Here is a 19,301-nt window from a genome sequence, read left to right on the forward strand (position 1 = left end):
TCTGATATGGTTTATTATTTTAATATGCTGTCAAGACACAGAAAATTCTATTTTGGGCTACCAGAAGTAGCCCAAAATAGCAGTGCTGTCTTGATACACCCTCAAAGAGAAAGCACAGACATGGTGCTGTTTCTTGGAGATGTTGTCCTTGCTCTTACTTCCTTTGTTGTCCCCTTAATATAAAATAAAGCCCATTGTGACTGAAATCTCCTTTTCCCTCCTAGTGCATGGACAGAAATTAGGGGACAATCTCAACCAGAACCCACCGGAACACGTAAAGGACTGCAGGGTAGCAGGAGGATGAACCAAACTCCCTTTGTTCCAGCCACGGAATTTACACACTTCACATTTGCAATAACATAATGAAACTAAACCAACTACAGAAAAGAGGGAGCTAGATTTGATGCTGTCCTCTTTTTTCCCAATACAAACAGCTTCCAAAGCACATCACATACATAATGACACATGTCAGACAGGCGCCTCCTTGACTGTTGCTGGGGGAGAGCCTAAGGAAACCTTGATTTCAGTTGGGGCCGGCAGGCCTTGTTGGAATACAAATAAAAAACATAATAAGAACAATACGCTAATGACAGTGACGGCCCTGTGCCCTGGAAAATGACATTGCAATGGTCTGGGAATTGAATTGGCCTGGTTTTCCTCTCCTCATCCCTAAATCAGAACTCAGTTAGAAAAAATATTCACAGTTTGTTGAGGAGTTTATTGTACAGTTTGTTCAGGGCTTGTTTCACCTCCTTGTTCCTCAGGCTGTAGATAAGGGGGTTCAACATGGGGATCACCGCCGTGTAAAACACAGAGGCTACTTTGTCCGTGGCCAGGGAATAGCTGGAGGTGGGACGTAAATACATGAAGAGTAGACTGCCGTTAAGCATAACTACCGTGATCAAGTGACAAGTGCAGGTGGAGAAGGCTTTGCGGCGGCCCTCGGCGGAGCGGATCCGCAAGATGCTGGAGATGATACAGGCGTAGGAGAGGAGGATGATCACAAAGCTGCTCACTACAATGTAGCACATGGAAACAAAGAGCACAATCTCATTGATACGGGTGTCAGAGCAGGAGAGCGCCAGCAAGGGGGGGATGTCACAGCAGAAGTAATTAAGGACATTGGAGTGGCAGAATGACAGACGAAATGTAAGACATGTGAGTAGCATTGAATCCACCAAGCCCACGGCATAGCAGGCAGCCACTAGCTGGTTACAAAGCTGCCGGGGCATGGTGACCGTATAGAGCAGCGGGTTACAGATGGCCACATAACGGTCATACGCCATCACAGCCAGCAAGAGACACTCAATGTCTGCACAAGTGACAAAGAGGTATATTTGCAGAGCACAAGCAGGGTAAGAAATGCTTTTCCTCTTTGCTAAGAAATTCTGCAACATTGTAGGGACAATTACTGAGGAATAGCAGAGATCACAGAAAGACAAACTCCGGAGGAAAAAGTACATGGGGGTGTGGAGTTGGGTCTCAATCGTGATTAACAAGATCATCCCCCCATTTCCCACCAGGGTGACAACATAAATCAGTAGGAACAATACAAACAGGGGGATCTGCAAATCTGGATGATCTGTCAGTCCTGAGAGAATGAACTCAGTCACCACCGAGTGATTTCCCCCTTCCATCTCCTCTGAGCAGAGATCAGGCAGCTACAGGGACATGCTGATGTCTTGGGCAACCTATCACTTCGCGGTAATGACGAAAATGAAGAAAGATCAGTTTCTTAATGGACACAGATTTCCAATCCTGAAAGGGTGAAGTCCACAGAGCCAGATGTTCAGCGCTGGTCCTTGCAGGTGTTCCATACAATGCACAGACTGTAAACATATAAGGACATGCAACTGGGACTGATGTATTTAGAGCTGGAGATCTTAAATTCAAAACCTGCTGATTCCCACGGTGTCTCTGTGTGCGTGTGTATGTGACTGTGATGCATGAGAACAGCACATACCTGAGAAGATACATGGGGTGGCACATCCCAATCAACAGAAATTGCCAGATTGGAGAATTCAGGAGGTTTTATACTAAGATTTGTGATCTATGAGGTGTGATCTCATAAACAGGTGGGAATTCTGAGCTCAAAGAGAAACAGCATCTAATTGTGCACTCAGCGTCTTGAAGTGTATCTCATGCTTTGGGGATTAATTTGTCCCCTTCTTTTCCCCTGTGTGATTAAATGATGCAGTTTATTCAGAGATATGGAGTTTGAGGTCAGGGTTAATTTCATCCTGCCGTGTTCAGTTCAGCCTGGGGTCTGAGTGGAGCTGATCAAACATGTGTTGATTTGGTTTGTTGTTGGTGGACAACGAAAGCTCATGCTGAAAACTTGATATTATGATGTGGATACCACAGATACCACCCTCAGATACCACCTATTCCCACTCTCTTCCATGGGTCCCTCAGATACCACCTATTCCCACTCTCTTCCATGGGTCAGACTCCCATAGCACCAAATGCTAACCCACCACTTCATTTGCTAGAACAGGGCTACTCAACTTGCGGCCCGTGGATGGGATCCTTTGAACATGGCCTCCAGTGGGAACACGTTCCACAACGACGAGTCAATATAATGGTCTTCTGTGGAGATGCCTTTTAGTAGTTGAATTTGTGGACTGTCATGGACTGATTAAAAGTGCCATCCTATGGATGGAAATGTGGTAACTATTGCAGTTTATTATCATCAGCGCTGACGTAAATGGGGCCTGCGTGTTGTGTAGTCTTGCCTTAATTTTTGTGTTCATCCCCGTCAGTGTGAAAGAAGCTATTTGCATATATTTGTATATATATGCAACCACACTTACGTTGCCGCTCTCGGCATGTGCTATGAGTGTCACTGTGGCCTCTGGGGGTTCCAAAGTTAAGTAGCCCTGTACTAGAAAATGTTATTTTCATGGCATGTACGGGAGTGGCGTCCCAGCCTCCCATACTATGCTGTAATGCGACCTTCTTCCAATTCACCATGGCTATGTCTAGACTGCAAGCCTCTTTCGAAAAAGAGCGTCTAGACTGCAAGCGGAAATTTCGAAAAAGCAAGCCGCTTTTTTGAAAGAAAGCAGCGAGTGAGTCTGGATGCTCTCTTTCTAAAAAGTCCTGTTGGCATTCAAGAACGCCTTTTTTTACACATAAGGCTGCCACACACGTGACCACAACAATGATGGTCAGCAGATTATGATTTTGTATATAAAATGAGGGGCTGTGTTTCCACTCTTAGACGTAGGCTTTACACCACTATCCCTCTACTGTCTGTCATAAGATGGAAAGCTTGTCCAGTGGATAGAGCCTTAGTCTAGCACTCTGTAATTTGGGGCTCACTACCTACCTCAGCTGCATACCTTTTGTGCATCTGTGAAGGAAGATACTTACTTTTGCTGTCCCTCAGTTCTTCAGCTGTATAATGGAGATAATGCTGGGCTAGCTAATGTGGAAGTTATTATAGTCAATACAATACACGTTTTGAGGTGCTCAGAATGTACTTCATTGATGAAGGCCAAAAAAGGACCTATAAACTATTCGGAATCCCATTATAAAGTAGGCAAAGAAGATTACTGCCATTCAGAGATAGGGAAGGGAAAATGTAAGACCCACATTTTCACACCTGTCCATAGGCACCTTGAATCAGTGACTGCTTTTGAAAATGCTACTTCCAGATACTTGGAATGAGAAGAGGCAACTACATATCGTACAGATGGTCCAATTTTTCAAATTGTTCAAACAATTCCTACATTCTTACAGGAATGTATTTAATTATTCAGAATTGAATGAGGCAAGTAAAAACAAAGTTGTTAAAACAAATGGTCATTTTATTTTATTTTGTACTTATATTAAATTGTATTATATAGCAACCTGGGAGAGAAATAGCTAACCACTTTCATTACAATCATCAGGAAATACTGGAGAACCATACCAGTTCTTTAATATTGCGTTTAGAAGGTGAGATCATTCAGTTGGGAGTTTTGAAGGTCTATTCCCTCATCCCATTTGTTCCAAGTTGTAGAAATGGTCTGGAAATTCATAAGCTCTGTAACCGATTCTCGTTATTTTCAACATTTGGTGTAGTGACCAACACACGAAAGAGTCTAGAGATAGGTGAATTTCCCGTGCACTAATAATTCATTGCCAAACACAAGGATGCTTTGTTTCCCTTGAAATTGTTCACAAATGTGTTACAAATTCTCCTAGTAACTTTGTCCCCAAACCACATGGCTACGTCTAGACTGACATGATTTTCCAGAAATGCTTTTAACGGAAAAGTTTTCCGTTAAAAGCATTTTCGGAAAAGTGCATCTAGATTGGCAGGACGCTTTTCCGCAAAAGCACTTTTTGCGGAAAAGCGTCCGTGGCCAATCTAGATGCGCTTTTCTGCAAAAAAGCCCTGATCGGCATTTTCGTGATCGGGGCTTTTTTGCGGAAAACAAATCTGAGCTGTCTACACTGGCCCTTTTGTGCAAAAGTTTTTCGGAAAAAGACTTTTGCCCGAATGGGAGCTGCATAGTATTTCCGCAAAAGCACTGACAATCTTACATGAGATCGTCAGTGCTTTTGCGGAAATTCAAGCGGCCAGTGTAGACAGCTGGCAAGTTTTTCCGGAAAAGTGGGTGCTTTTCTGGAAAAAGTGGCCAGTCTAGACACAACCCATGCATATATCTGGGGAAGAGTTTAGTTGCGGGGCACAAAACAGCCAAAGGTATCAGGCAGTGATATACCCTCCGTTTGTAGATTATACCCAATTGTTACAGTTTTCACCTGTAAGGTGGGAGATCCAACTTCAATTCCCACTTCAGACTAGAGCTGGGCAAAGATTTGTCCCTGGGTTCCTTGCCTTTCCATAAAGAACCACAGCCCCTGATGAATAGGTTATTCCAGTCCGTGTTGTTCTTGATATCTTTTTTTCAACCTTGGTCTACTATAGATAACTAAGGAAATAACCATTAAAACAGAGACATGAGGTTGACCATCTGCCCCTCCTGGCAACCAGTCTCCAGAATCGCTCTCTGGTTTTGGGTTTGTGGTTGTTCCCATGGGTTACCCAAAATTCAGTAGCTCCAAGAAGAGAGACTGAGGCCAGAGCTACACTACCGGCTAACCCAGTGCCGCTTTGATAAATGAAGTGGTGTTAATTTAGCAAGACTGGAGAAGACGTATCAGGTCAATGGGAAAGCACTTACCTACCAATGTCTGTAACTCATAGAGAAGGGTTTCTCCTCCTTTTCCCATGATTGCTCCAATCACTGGGTTGAAGATTACAGGAGAAGCAGCAGTATCACCGCATCTTCCAGTCCCATCCCTTTTGTCAGGCTAGCCCTTCATTGTCACTGCCTTACGTGGAAGAATACCCAGGAAGAAAAGGTAACGTGCCATTTCCGGACGTGTAAAATGTGTCATGTAACTTCAGTGGAGATTAATGTTTTCCATTTGCCAGCGATTTGGGGAAATTACCAATGTGGATCGGGTCGAGATGAACATTTTCGAATACCCCGTGAACTCAGAAATCAGCTTTTGGGCCAGTTCCGTCCATTTCTCCCTCTCAGTCCCCTGAGCCATACAATTTTCACAAATCCCTTCTCTTCAGAGGCTAGGAATCTTTCCAAAATCAGAACTCAGAGTGAACCTGCTGATGAGGGACAAATATCTAGTTTCTGACAGCATTCATAATTTTTTAAAGTGTATGTTGTAGAGAGAACTCCCCCTTTCTGTGCTAGTTTGGATTCAGTTTAGGGAGGACTGTCAAAGAGAAAGGACAGACACCGTGTCTCTCTTGAAAACATTCCCCTTGCTCTTAGTTTATTGGTTGTCCCCTTACCTTAAAAGAAAGGCCATGGTAACTGAAATCTCTTTTCACCTTCTATGGCATGTTCATAAACCGGGTGACAATGTCTACTACAACCCCACACAGCACATGAAAGGCTGTAGCATAGCAAAACAATGTGCCAGACTCCTTTTGATGCAGCCATAGATATCACATAACCAATAACAATGAATCCAAACCAACTACAAAAAAGAGGGAGCTAGATTTGATGCTGCCCTCTTCTTTCCCAAAACAAACAGCTCCATGCATCCAAAGCCTGTCACATATATAATCACACGTGTCAAAGAAGTGCCCCCTTGAATTTTGCTGGGGCAAGAGCCTAATGAAAGCTTTTTGGAATAGAAAAAAAAATAACAACAACAATACGCTAAAGAACAGGACTACTTTAAGCACTACGAAATGACATTGCAATGGTCTGGGAACTGAATTGGCTTGGTTTTCATGCCCTCATCACTAAACTAGCTCTTAGAAAAAAAATATTCACAGAATGCTTTGTTCAGGGCGTGTTTTACCTCCGTGTTCCTCAGGCTGTAGATGAGGGGGTTCAACACGGGGATCACCGCCGTGTAGAACACGGAGGCCACTTTGTCTGTGGTCAGGGAATAGCTGGAGATGGGACGGAAGTATATGAAGAGGAGAGTGCCATGAAGCATAACCACCGTGATCAAGTGACAAGCGCAGGTGGAGAAGGCTTTGCGCCGGCCCTCGGCAGAGTGCATCCGCAAGATGGTGGTGATAATACAGACATAAGAGACGAGGATGATCACAATGCTGCTCAGTGAAATGCAGCACATGGAAACAAACATCAGAATCTCGTTGGTGTGGGTGTCAGAGCAGGAGAGCGCCAGCAAAGGGGGGATGTCACAGCAGATATAATCGATGATATTCGAGCGGCAGAATGACAGCTGAAATGTAAAACTTGTGAGCATCACTGCATCCACCAGCCCCCCAGCATAGCAGGCAGCCACTAGCTGGTTACAACGCCCCCTAGACATGATGACCTTGTAGAGCAGCGGGTTAGAGATGGCCACAAAACGGTCATACGCCATCGCAGCCAGCAAGAGACATTCAGTGTCTGTAAAAGTGATAAAGAGGAATATTTGCACAGTGCAGGCAGTATAAGAAATGCTTTTCTTGCTGGTTAAAAAATTCTGCAACATCACAGGGGCAATTACTGTGGAATAGCAGAGATCACAGAAGGACAAATTGCGGAGGAAAAAGTACATGGGGGTGTGGAGTCGGGGCTCAGTTGTGATTAACAGAGTCATACCCCCGTTCCCCACCACAGTGATAACATAAATCAGTAGGAACAACACAAACAGGGGAACCTGCAGCTCCGGACGATCTGTCAGTCCTAAGAGAATGAACTCAGTCACCACCGAGTGATTTCCCTCTTCCATTTCCTCTGAGCCAAGGACAGGGAGCTACAGGGGCACGTTGATATCTCAGGAAACCTATTGCTTCACGGTAATGAGGAAAGCAAAGACACATCCGTTTCTTAATGGACACTGGTATCAGTTCAGGGAAGGAAAGTCCACATAGCCAGATGGTCACAGCTCATCATTCCAGGTGTTCCATACAATGCACACACTGTACAAATACGAGGACATGCAGATTAATCACCCTCCCACAAAGAACACGCCTGGTCACTATTCTGAGTAGCAAATAGTAACTCTTCTCGCTGCTGTGAAAGAATCAGGATGAAAGTATCTCAGACTGCAGAGATTATTCCTTACCTCCTCAAGGGGTGAGGTTAATGAGTGTCAATCTTTCTACCCTCTTCGGGCAAGGGGAGCTCTGTGGGTTGGCATGTCCTTTGGGGTAAAGCTTGTGTGCTCTGCTAATTAACCTTTTAGGCATCTACTAATGTCATTTACATTAATCTGTGTGCATACTATGAGTCACAATTCAATGCGCAGGCTTCCGTGACTAGGAAACTGCCTGTTTTTCCCTGCCAAAGGGGTTGTTCTTTTAACTCAAGAGGTAGGAGCTGGGGCTGATGTATTTAGAGCTGGAGATCTTGAAATCAAAACCTGCTTATTCCCATGGGTTGTGTGTGAGTGAGAGAGATAGGGAAAGAGAGATACATGGCAACAGCACATACCTGCTGAGAAGAGACGTGGGGTAGCACCTCCCAATCAACAGAAACTGCCAGATTGGAGAATTCAGGAGGTTTTATACTGAGATTTGTGATCTCTGGGACGTGATCTCATAAGCAAGTGGGAATTCTGAGCTCAGAGAGAAACAACATCTAATTAGTGTGCTCAGCGACGTGAAGTGTAGCTCAGGCTTTGGGGATTAATTTGGCCTCCTCTTTTCTCCTATGTGATTAAATGATGCAATTTCTTCAGAGAAACGGAGTTTCACTTCACCCTGGGTTCTGAGCGGTGCTGATCAAACAAGTGTTGATTTGGTTTGTGAGCGGTGGATACCAAAAGCTCATGCCAGAAAACTTGATATTACGAAGCAGAATTACCACGGGGCCCCCCAGATACCACATACCCCCATTCTCTTCCGTGGGCCAGACGGCCATGGTACTGAGAGCTAAGCCACCGCTTCATTTATTAGAACATTTTGCTTCTCATGGTATGTCAGAGAGTGATGTCCTAGACCCTCATACTCTGCTGTAATGCGACCTTCTTCAGATTCACCATATTGGTCTCACAAATAGTCTGGACTATTGAAGGAACTTAGTGAATTCCCTCTTTGAAGATACACTGCAAATTACGTTCAGAGCCATTGTATTATCTCATATTATAGTTGAACATAAAAAGGTCTGTGTCAAGTGTGCGTCTGTTGCAACTGATTCCTTTACTTTCACTCCATTTGCTGCTTCTTAAATTAAAGGTAGTAACCTCAAGCAAATAAGTGGCAAAATAAATTGTTTTGCAATTGTGACAATGTGTACCTTTATGCTCACATTTTTGCAAGACTGTGATTAATACACTGCAATTTACGTGCAGAGCCATCGTATCATCCTCAAGCAAATTAGAGGCAAAATAAATTGTTTCGCAATTGTGACAATGTGTACCTTTATGCTCACATTTTTGCAAGACTATGATTAATTTTGTTCAAAGCATGCCTCGTGAGGTCTCCTTTGAATTCTCATAATCCGCTGATCATCATTGTCCATGTAAAGTGTGTGCAGCAGCACTGTGTGTAAAGTGATGGTATTCCACTCTAATAACACTTGCGAGCTGTTCTGAGTGTAGAGATACAGGGACAAAGTGGTTCCTCAGAGACAAAAGGAAAATTGAAGCCCTCCGACAGGTGCCAACAAAATCAAATGAACACCAAATGTTCTTTTCCATTATAACAACGTATGCGGCCTGGCTTATGCTTAAGAATTATGTAACCATGCTCTGTTGCATAAAACTGGAAGATTTTTCACACCCCATGTAAGGCCACCTAAAGCCTCTAGGAGAAGTGGGTGTAGATTCCATCCATGTAAAAGCGTCTACACGATGGTGCTGCAGTAGCAGAGCTGAGTCTCTGTAGGGGCGTTAGTATAGACATTCCCTGTCACTCCTCTCCCACCTCAGACAATGCCAGTAAAGTTAAAATGTCTCCTCTCTGGATAATTCCTTTCTTCCCGTCCCATGACAGGGCCTGCGGATGAGAGGGAAGTGGTAGATGTGGTACAGTGTTTCATGATGTTCTTATTAATAAATTAGGTAAGCACAACCTAGATGGGACTACAATAAGGTGGGTATTTAACTGGTATGATAACTGTTCCCAGAGAGTAGTTATCAAATGATCTTCCACTCTGCTCTGTGCTCATTAGGCCTCCGTTGTAGTATTGTCTCCAGTTCTGGTGTCTTGCTCACAACTCTCGTGTGAATGCAGCCCATAATCGTGTTTGCTTTTTTTGCAACAGTGTCACACTGTTGACTCATATTTAGGTTGTGGTCCACTCTGACCTCTAGATTCCTTTCTGCAGTACTCCTTCCTAGACAGTCTCTTCCCGTTCTGTATGTGTGAAAGGGATTGTTCCTTCCTAAGTAGAAGACTTTGCATTTGTCCTTGTTAAACTTCATCCTATTTACCTCAGACCATTTCTCCAGTTTGTCATTTATGGTCATTTTGAATTATGACCCTATCCTCCAAAACACTTGGAACCCTTTCCAAGTTGGAATCATCTCCACACTTAGTAAGCGGACTCTCTATGCCATCATCTAAATCTGCCTGCCTCGGACTCATTTTGTGGCTTCCCTGCAGCGTAGACTTGCTATTTCAAGATAAGTTTTTTGAAATAACTATTCCAGAATAGCTTATTCCAAATAACTGTGTAGTGTAGATATACCACTAAAGTCTGTCATTTCATTATGAGAAAAGGAAAGGCACAAATCTTGTTTCCAATAGACGGTCCCAATGAATGAAAGGTAAAATGCAACTCATACCTAAATTAACAAGCTAAATGAATTGAAAGCAAAGATTCTCTCATCACCTGCTTTTGCAAACTTACTGGCTGGATGCCTTTTCTTCTCACACTCTCCTTTTGTCTTCCTTTACTTCTTGAAGAAGTAGGACTACCAGCATCAACAGGAGCACCCCTCTCAGTTCAAATTACTGTGTCTTCACTAGACCCGTTAATTCAAACCCCAGAAGATCGACTGTGGCTGATTCAATCGTATCTGTAGATATGGCCTAATGGTCTAGAAAACATGACCTATGAGGATAGACTGAAAAAATTGGGTTTGTTCAGTTTGTAAAAGAGGAGATTGAAAGGGGACATGGTAGCAGCTTTCAGGTATCTAAAAGTTGTTACAAGGAGGAGGGAGAAAAATTGTTTTCCTTAACCTCTGATGTTGGAACAAGGATCAATGGGCTTAAATTGCAGCAAGGAATGTTTAGGTTGGACATTAGGAAAAAATTCCTGTCAGGTGTAGTTCTTCAGGGAGGGCCGGTCAGGATTTCGGCCGTGGTGTCCTCACAGGTCTCTGGCTATGTCGATGATGGTAATCAGAAGGCTGCTTGCGTGTGTGCTCAATGATGTGGCCCAATGACCACAGCAGACCCAAAAAGGGTCCCCAAAGACCACAAACCAGATAAGGATTGAAGGTGCCAGGCCAGGTTTATTGCAGAGCAAAGCACAGTAACAGCTGTCAGTAGACTCTACTGAACCACTACGCACATGTATTTGCCACAATGGAATGACTCAATCAGTGGGAAAGTTCCACTGCTCCCCAGTCATACAAAGACTGTCCCCCCAAGACACCACCTTATATGCAGGTACAACAAGTCACACCTCACTACTGACGTTGTCAGGTTACCCCCCCTCTGACATTGTGAGGTTACCCTCTGACGTTGTCAGGTGACCACCCATCACCCTGTATTTCATGATTTGATTAGATCATCTCTATCCATCATGCTGCCATTTTAGACCCTTTCTTTAACCTGAGTCTGTATCTGTGTGGAGTGGGTACCAAGGTCTTTTTTAATGAGCTTGTGATACCATGTGCTTTCTACTTATGACTGGTATCTATTATTGTTTTGCAGTCAGTACCTAGCACCAGTTAGGGTATGTCTACACTACCCCCTTTGTTCGAACTAGGGGGGTAATATAGTCATTCGGAGTTGCAAATGAAGCACGGGATTTGAATTTCCCGGGCTTCATTTGCATGATGCCGGCCAGCGCCATTTTTAAATGCCGGCTAGTTCGGACCCCGTGCCGCGCGGCTACACGCGGCACAGACTAGCTAGTTCGGATTAGGCTTCCTATTCCACGAGGCGTACAGCTAGTTCGGAATAGGAAGCCTAATCCAAACTAGCTAGTCCATGCCACATGTAGCCGCGCGGCACGGGGTCTGAACTAGCCGGCATTTAAAAATGGCGCTGGCCGGCATCATGCAAATGAAGCCCGGGAAATTCAAATCCCAGGCTTCATTTGCAACTCCGAATGACTACATTACCCCCCTAGTTCGAACTAGGGGGGTAGTGTAGACATATCCTTAGTATTTTGTGCTTTCAGCCCTGTTCGTGCCAAGTTCTGTGAGATGGGGCCTGCCTCTTGCTCTTAGCTTTGCTTTATGTTAGCCATGTTTTGTCCATTGTTAGCTAGGCCTCATCTTCTCAGGCCAGGCCTGCATGGGCTTATGTTTTAGGCCTTCATCTGAGTACATCTCGCACTCCAAATCCCTTAATCTATGACCAGAGCCTGCACCCCAACCCTCCGCACTAGACCTGAGGGAGAAAAATTGTTCTCCTTGACCTCTGAGGACAGGACAAGAAGCAATGCGCTTACACCGCAGCAAGGGAGGTTGAGGTTGGACATTAGGAAAAACTTCCTAACTGTCAGGGTGGTTAAACACTGGAATAAATTGCCTAGCGAGGTTGTGGAATCTCTATCAGTGGAGATATTTAAGAGCAGGTTAGGCAGACACCAGTCAGGGTATGTCTACACTACCCTCCTAGTTTGAACTAGCGGGGTAATGTAGGCATACCGCACTTGCAAATGAAGCCCGGGATTTGAATTTCCCGGGCTTCATTTGCATAGCGAGGAGCCGCCATTTTTAAAACCCCGCTGGTTCGAACCCCATGCAGCGCGGCTACACGGGGCACGAACTAGGTAATTCCAACTAGGCTTCCTAGTTCGAACTACCGTTACTCCTCATTTCACGAGGAGTAACGGTAGTTCGAACTAGGAAGCCTAGTTCGAACTACCTAGTTCGTGCCCCGTGTAGCCGCGCTGCACGGGGTTCGAACCAGCGGGGTTTTAAAAATGGCGGCTCCCCGCTTATGCAAATGAAACCCGGGAAATTCAAATCCCGGGCTTCATTTGCAAGTGCGGTATGCCTACATTACCCTTCTAGGTCGAACTAGTGGGGTAGTGTAGACATACCCTCAGGGAGTAGCCCTGCCATGAGTACAAGGAACTAGACTCTCAAGGTTCCTTCCGTTTCTGAAATTCTGTGATTCAATGAAGGGCTCACTCCCATTTCAATTAAAGACCAAAATGCTCTTCAACAGACCCCTTTGCTCACGACTTGGTGGTCCCGCTCTGATTTTTCTCACTTCCCCTACAACGGGCTAAGAAGGATGGATGTCGTAAAAATCAAACCCAGAGCTGAACCTTTCCCTGTTTGGTAACAATGCCCATGTTACCCATCATGCCCCTGGAGCTGCTGCCTGAGGTAGAAGGAGTTAAATTTGGCTTGGAGATTTGCTCCCTGGACCATCTTTGCTCCCAGGAGAAGAGCTGTGTAGAGCTCATGCCAGTAATGATGCCACATCTTTCCTTATGGGAATGGAACCCAGAATGTTATGCTTAAATGAAGCACACAAGATCTTTTATAGGGGAAAAGGCAGTACGCCACATTTATTGAGAATACAATAGTTGCATATGCTTTTCAATCACTCAATGGATTCCGTTCTGTCAGCCTGACCAGAATGTTATCTTGTTGATGTCAATCTTTCCCAAACATCTCTTCAAGGCTCATCCTGTAATCAATCGTCTTTTGGGGGTGCCAGCTCGCTTCAAGGTCCGTCAATCTGCTAATAATCCAATCACTCCTTATTATGTGTAGTATCTTTAATGCCGGGTCCTCTGGTCTTCGCCTACACTCAACCTCCTTCTTTGGCCATCTGGTTCTGAGCAACAACTTTTGCACCTTATCTCGACACATTCATACTCTTTTCACACACATAAGCAATGTTACAAGGGCTCTCAAGGCTATGCGGCACAACATCAACATCTGCATTGGCAAGACAAAGAGGCATTGTAAATCAAGCAATTAAGGCCTCAGCCTTCAACATCCTTTTAGTCTCATTAACACAGACACAATATCAAAACTATCTTTTTACTTAGGCCCAGTTACTAAACTTTAGGACAAAGAAATAGACATTTAATTGAATGAAATATTAAATGTGAATTAACATACACCTTATATTGCTATATTATTGCTACATCATTAAACTACATTACTACATTACCAAACCTAAAATACAAATATAAAAAGAATAAAACTTTCAATTCCAACAAGAAGGCCAGAGCATCAGCTGGTGAGCAGTGCCATGTCTCCCATGAGGTCTTTGTAACATGATACTAGAATGAGGTGAGTGTATTCCATTTCCTGCGTTGGGCACCTTTCCAAATGTCTCCACAAGTAATATCCCAGTGTTGGAGTAGGTACCCTGAGCCACACTCATCTCTCATTGGCACTGGTATATCTCAAGGGAAAAGCCAATAATTCCGAAGTTAGAATGGAGTTTCCCTGCTGCAGCTTAGCCCAGAATCACAGCGACCCACAACATCCCCAGGGCAATGTGTGCACATGAGATTTGGGCTCTGCTCTCAAAACTACCATTACCCAGGTGAGAAATTTTGGGAAAATCCTTTAAACACCTTAGATCTGAGGTACTTTATGAGGGCAGTATATTATATGACATTAACACTCAACTGCAAAGTGCTCTGAGTGCCTTAGACTATAAATGCTGGGTACTACTGATACATTTTACACTTTCAGGTCTGTACCAATGTCACACACATTCCTTCTCCACAGTGTTTTTACCTCTTCACCTGGATTAATCCAGACATTGGTCTAGGCACCATGGCTATACAAAGAGCTCACACCTGGGTTCTACCTCTGGCAGTTTCATGAACAAGAGAATCCCCTGCTCTTTTCAACACAACACCACAGAGCAGCAACCTGTAGGTCACAGGGCCTAGTGATGCTGAATGGAATGTGTATCCTGTAGTGTCCAGCATCCCTGTGGATAACAACACTCCTACAAAGTTGGTTGTTTTATTATGAGAAAATAAAAGACGCAAATCCTACTCTCAGGAAGAGATTCCAAAATATTTCAATACAAAAACACAAGGGCTCCATTAAACCAAAGGTAGCAGGCAGTGATACACCCTCCCTTTGTAAATTTTACCCAATTGTTACAGTTTTCACCTGTAAGGTGGGAGATCCAACTTCAATTCCCACTTCAGACCAGAGCTGGGCAAAGATTTGTCCTTGGGTTTCCTGCCTTTCCATAAGAACCACAGCCCCTGAAGAATAGGTTATTCCGGTCTGTGTTGTTCTTGATCTCTTTTTTCAACCTTGGTCTACTATGGATAACTAAGGAAATAACCATTAAAACAGACACGAGGTTGACCATCTGCCCCTCCTGGTGGCTGTCCCTGGCAACCGGTCTCCAGAAACACTCTCTGGTTTTGGGCCTGCGGTTGTTCCCATGGGTTACCCAAAATTCAGTAGCTCCAAGAAGAGAGACTGAGGCCAGAGCTACACTACCGGCTAACCCAGCGCCGCTTTGATAAATGAAGTGGTGTTAATTTAGCAAGACTGGAGAAGACGTGTCAGGTCAATGGGAAAGCACTTACCTACCAATGTGTGTAACTCACAGCACAGCCCCGTGAATAGATTACATAGAGAAGGACTCCCCCTTCCCCTGTGAATAGTCCAATCACTGGATTGAAGATTACAGGAGAAGGAGTAGCATCACCGCCTCTTCCAGTCCCATGCCTTTTGTCAGGCCTGCCCTTATTGTCACTGCCTTATATGGAAGAATACCCAGGAAGAAAAAGTAATGAGCCATTTCTGGCCGTGTAAAACGTTTCATGTAACTTCAGTGGAGATTAATGTTTTCCATTCATAATTTTTTAAAGTGTATGTTGTAGAGAGAACTCCCCCTTTCTGTGCTAGTTTGACAGTCCTCCCTAAACTGAATCCAAAGAGAAAGCACAGACACCGTGCTCTCTCTTGGAAACATTCCCCTTGCTCTTAGTTCTTTGGTTGTCCCCTTAACTTAAAATAAAGGCCATGGTGAGTGAAATTTCTTTTCACTTCCTACTGCATGTTCATAAACCGGGTGACAATCTCTACCGCAACCCCACTGAGCACATGAAAGGCTGTAGCATAGCAAAAGGATATGCCAGACTCTCTTTGTTGCAGCTATAGATACCACATACTCAATAACAATGAATCCAAACCAATTAAAAAAAAATAGGGAGCTAGATTTGATGCTGCCCTCTTCTTTCCCAAAACAAACAACTCCAAGCATCCAAAGCCCGTCACATAAATAATCATATGTGTCAAAGACATGTCCCCTTGAATTTTGCTGGGGAAAGAGCCTAATGAAAGCTTGTTGGAATAGCACCAAATAAATAATAACAACAATACCCTAAAGAACAGAACTACTATAAGCACTGTGAAATGACATTGCAATGGTCTGGGAACTGAATTGGCCAAGTTTTCCTGCCCTCATCACTAAACTAGCTCTTAGAAAAAAAATATTCACAGATTGCTGTGGAGTTTATTCCTTGCTTTGTTCAGGGCGTGTTTCACCTCCGTGTTCCTCAGGCTGTAGATGAGGGGGTTCAACATGGGGATCACCGCCGTATAGAACACGGAGGCTACTTTGTCTGTGGTCAGGGAATAGCTGGACGTGGGACGGAAGTATATGAAGAGGAGAGTGCCATGAAGCATAACCACCGTGATCAAGTGACAAGCGCAGGTGGAAAAGGCTTTGCGCCGGCCCTCGGCAGAGCGGACCCGCAGTATTGCAGTGATAATACAGACATAGGAGAGGAGGATGATCACAAAGCTGCTCACTACAATGTAGCACATGGAAGCAAACATCAGAATCTCATTGATGTGGGTGTCAGAGCAGGAGAGCGCCAGCAAAGGGGGGATGTCGCAGCAGAAATAATCGATGACATTTGAGCGGCAGAATGACAGCTGAAATGTAAAACATGTAAGTATCATTGCATCCACCAACCCCCCAGCATAGCAGGCGGCAACTAGCTGGTTACAACGCCCCCTAGACATGATGACCCTGTAGAGCAGTGGGTTACAAATGGCCACATAACGGTCATACGCCATCGCAGCCAGCAAGAGACACTCAATGTCTGAAAAAGAGACAAAGAGGAATATTTGCACGGTGCAGGCAGCATAAGAAATGCTTCTCTTGCTGATTAAGAAATTCTGCAACATTGTAGGGGCAATTACTGTAGAATAGCAGAGATCACAGAAGGACAAATTGCGGAGGAAAAAGTACATGGGGGTGTGGAGTTGGGGGTCAATTGTAATTAACAAGATCATCCCCCCATTTCCCACCAGGGTGATAACATAAATCAGTAGAAACAACACAAACAGGGGGACCTGCAGCTCCGGACGATCTGTCAGTCCTGAGAGAATGAATTCAGTCACCCCTGAGTGATTTCCCTCTTCCATTTCCTCTGAGCCGAGAGCAGGCAGCTAGAAGGGTATGTTGATATCTTGCGAAACCTATTGCTTCATGGTAATGAAGAAAGCGAAGACACATCTGTTTCTTAATGGACACTGGTACCAGCTCAGGATAGCGTAAAGACCAAAGAGCCAGATGTTCACAGCTGATCATTCCAGGTGTTCCATACAATGCACACACTGTATAAATACAAGGACATGCAGTTTAAGCACCCTCTGACAAACAATGCGCCTGTTCACTATTCTGAGTAGCAAATAGTAACTCTTCTCGTTGCTGTGAAAGAATCAGGGTGAATCTATCTCAGACTGCAGAGATTATTCCTTACCTCATCAAGGGGTGAGAGTTAATGAATGTCAATCTTTCTACCCTCTTTGGGCAAGGGGAGCTCTGTGGGTTGGCATGTCCTTTGGGGTAACGCTTGTGTGCTCTGCTAATTAACCTTTTAGGCATCTACTAAAGTCATTTACATTAATCTGTGTGGAAACTCTGAGTCACAATTCAATGCACAGACTTCCGTGACTAGGAAACTGCCTATTCTTCCCTGCCAAAGGGGTTGTTCTTTTAACTCAAGAGGTAGGAGCTGGGGCTGATGTATTTAGGGCTGGAGATCTTGAATTCAAAACCTGCTTATTCCTATGGGGTGTGTGTATGTATGTGAGAGAGAGAGAGAGATGCATGTGAACAGCACATACCTGCTGGGAAGATACGTGGGGTATCAACAGAAACTGCCAGAGTGGAGAATTCAGGAGGTTTTATACTGAGTTTTGTAATCTCTGGGACGTGATCTCATAAGCAAGTGGGAATTCTGAGCTCAGAGAGAAACAGCATCTAATTAGTGTGCTCAGCGACATGAAGTGTAGTTTATGCTTTGGGGATTAATTTGGCCCCCTCTTTCCTCCTGTGTGATTGAATGATGCAATTTCTTCAGAGATACGGAGTTTCACTTCAACCTGGGTTCTGAGAGGAGCTGATCAAACAAGTGTTGATTTGGTTTGTGGGCGGCAGACACCAAATGCTCATGCCTGAAAATTTGATGCAGAATTACCATGGGGTCCCTCATATACCACATACCCCCATTCTCTTCCGTGGGCCAGATGGTCACAGTACTGAGAGCTAACCCACCGCTTCATCTACTAGAACATTTTGCTTCTCATGGCATGTAAGAGAGTGATGTCCTAGCTCCTTATACTCTGTTGTAATGCGACCTTCTTCAGATTCACCATATAGGTCTCACAAATAGTCTAGACTATTGAAGGAACTAGATTTTCCCTTTTCTAGTCTTCTGGAATATTTGCCTACTTCCATGACTTTTCAACGATGACAGCTAAAGGCTCAGATACCTCCTCTATCGGCTCCTTGAGTATTCTAGGTTGCATTTCATCAGGCTCTGGTGACTTGAAAATGTCTAACTTTTCTAAGAAATGTTTTACTTGTTTTTTTTTATTTTAACTCCTAACCCTACCCCCTTCCCACTAGCACTCACTATGTTAGGCATCCTGTCACCATCAATCTTCTTGAGGTAAACCGAAACAAGGACTTGTTATGAACTTCCACCATTTCCCAGTTTTCTCTTCTTGTTTCTCCCTCTTCTCTGAGCAGTGGGCCTATCCTGTCCTCAGTCTTCCTCTTTCTTCTCATATAATTGTAGAATGTCTTCTTGTTACCGTTTATGTCCCTAACTCCTTTTTTGCCTTTGCCTTTCTAATCTTGTCCCTGCATACCTGTGTTATTTGCTTATATTCATCCTTTGTAATTTGACCAAGTTTTTACTTTTTATACGACTCTTTTGATTTTTACATCATGTAAGACTTCCTGGTTAAGCCAAGGTAGTTTCTTGCCGTACTTCCTATCTTTCCTACGCAGCGGAATACTTTGCTTTTGGGCCCTTAATAATTCTCCTTTGAAAAACTGCCAACAGTATTAAGATTTTTTTTCTCTTAGTCTTGCTTCCCATGGGACCTTACCTACCAGCTCTCTGAGTTTAATAAAATCTACCTTCCTGAAATCCATTATCTCTATTTTGCTGTTCTCCCTTCTACCATTTGTTAGAATCATGAGCTCTATGATTTCATGATCACTTTCACCCAAGCTGAACCCAGTTTCAAATTTTCAACTAATTCCTCTCTGTCTGATATAATCAAATCGAGAACAGCTTCTCCCCAGTAGCTTCCCAACCTTCTAAAATTAAAAAAATGTCTCCCATGCAATCCAAGAACTTGTTTGATAATTTGTGCCCTACTGTATTAGTTTCCCAACAGATATCGTATTAGGACAATGGAACATATTAACA

At 44.0% G+C, this 19,301-nt stretch overlaps 3 protein-coding genes across 3 annotated transcripts; all 3 read right to left on the reverse strand.

Annotated features, from left to right (window-relative positions):
- Window positions 1-698: 698 nt before the first annotated feature.
- On the reverse strand, window positions 699-1,637 carry LOC102462166 (olfactory receptor 5AR1-like). The gene has a single exon (XM_075928831.2). It carries the CDS (start codon window positions 1,635-1,637, stop codon window positions 699-701), a length of 939 nt encoding a protein of 312 aa, XP_075784946.2.
- A 3,031-nt stretch (window positions 1,638-4,668) lies between these two features.
- LOC102462413 (olfactory receptor 8U9-like) lies at window positions 4,669-6,867 on the reverse strand. The gene is made up of 2 exons (XM_006117272.3): window positions 6,331-6,867; window positions 4,669-4,755 (listed from the first exon to the last, which is right to left on the reverse strand). Exons 1-2 carry the CDS (start codon window positions 6,865-6,867, stop codon window positions 4,669-4,671), a joined length of 624 nt encoding a protein of 207 aa, XP_006117334.3.
- Window positions 6,868-16,059: 9,192 nt separating this feature from the next.
- Window positions 16,060-16,998, reverse strand: LOC102447108 (olfactory receptor 8U9-like). The gene has a single exon (XM_006130343.3). The coding sequence runs from the start codon at window positions 16,996-16,998 to the stop codon at window positions 16,060-16,062; it is 939 nt and encodes a 312-aa protein (XP_006130405.3).
- Between the last annotated feature and the right edge of the window lie 2,303 nt (window positions 16,999-19,301).

Source organism: Pelodiscus sinensis, chromosome 5, assembly GCF_052426305.1.
Source record: "Pelodiscus sinensis isolate ZL-2025 chromosome 5, ASM5242630v1, whole genome shotgun sequence".
NCBI lineage: Eukaryota > Metazoa > Chordata > Testudines > Trionychidae > Pelodiscus > Pelodiscus sinensis.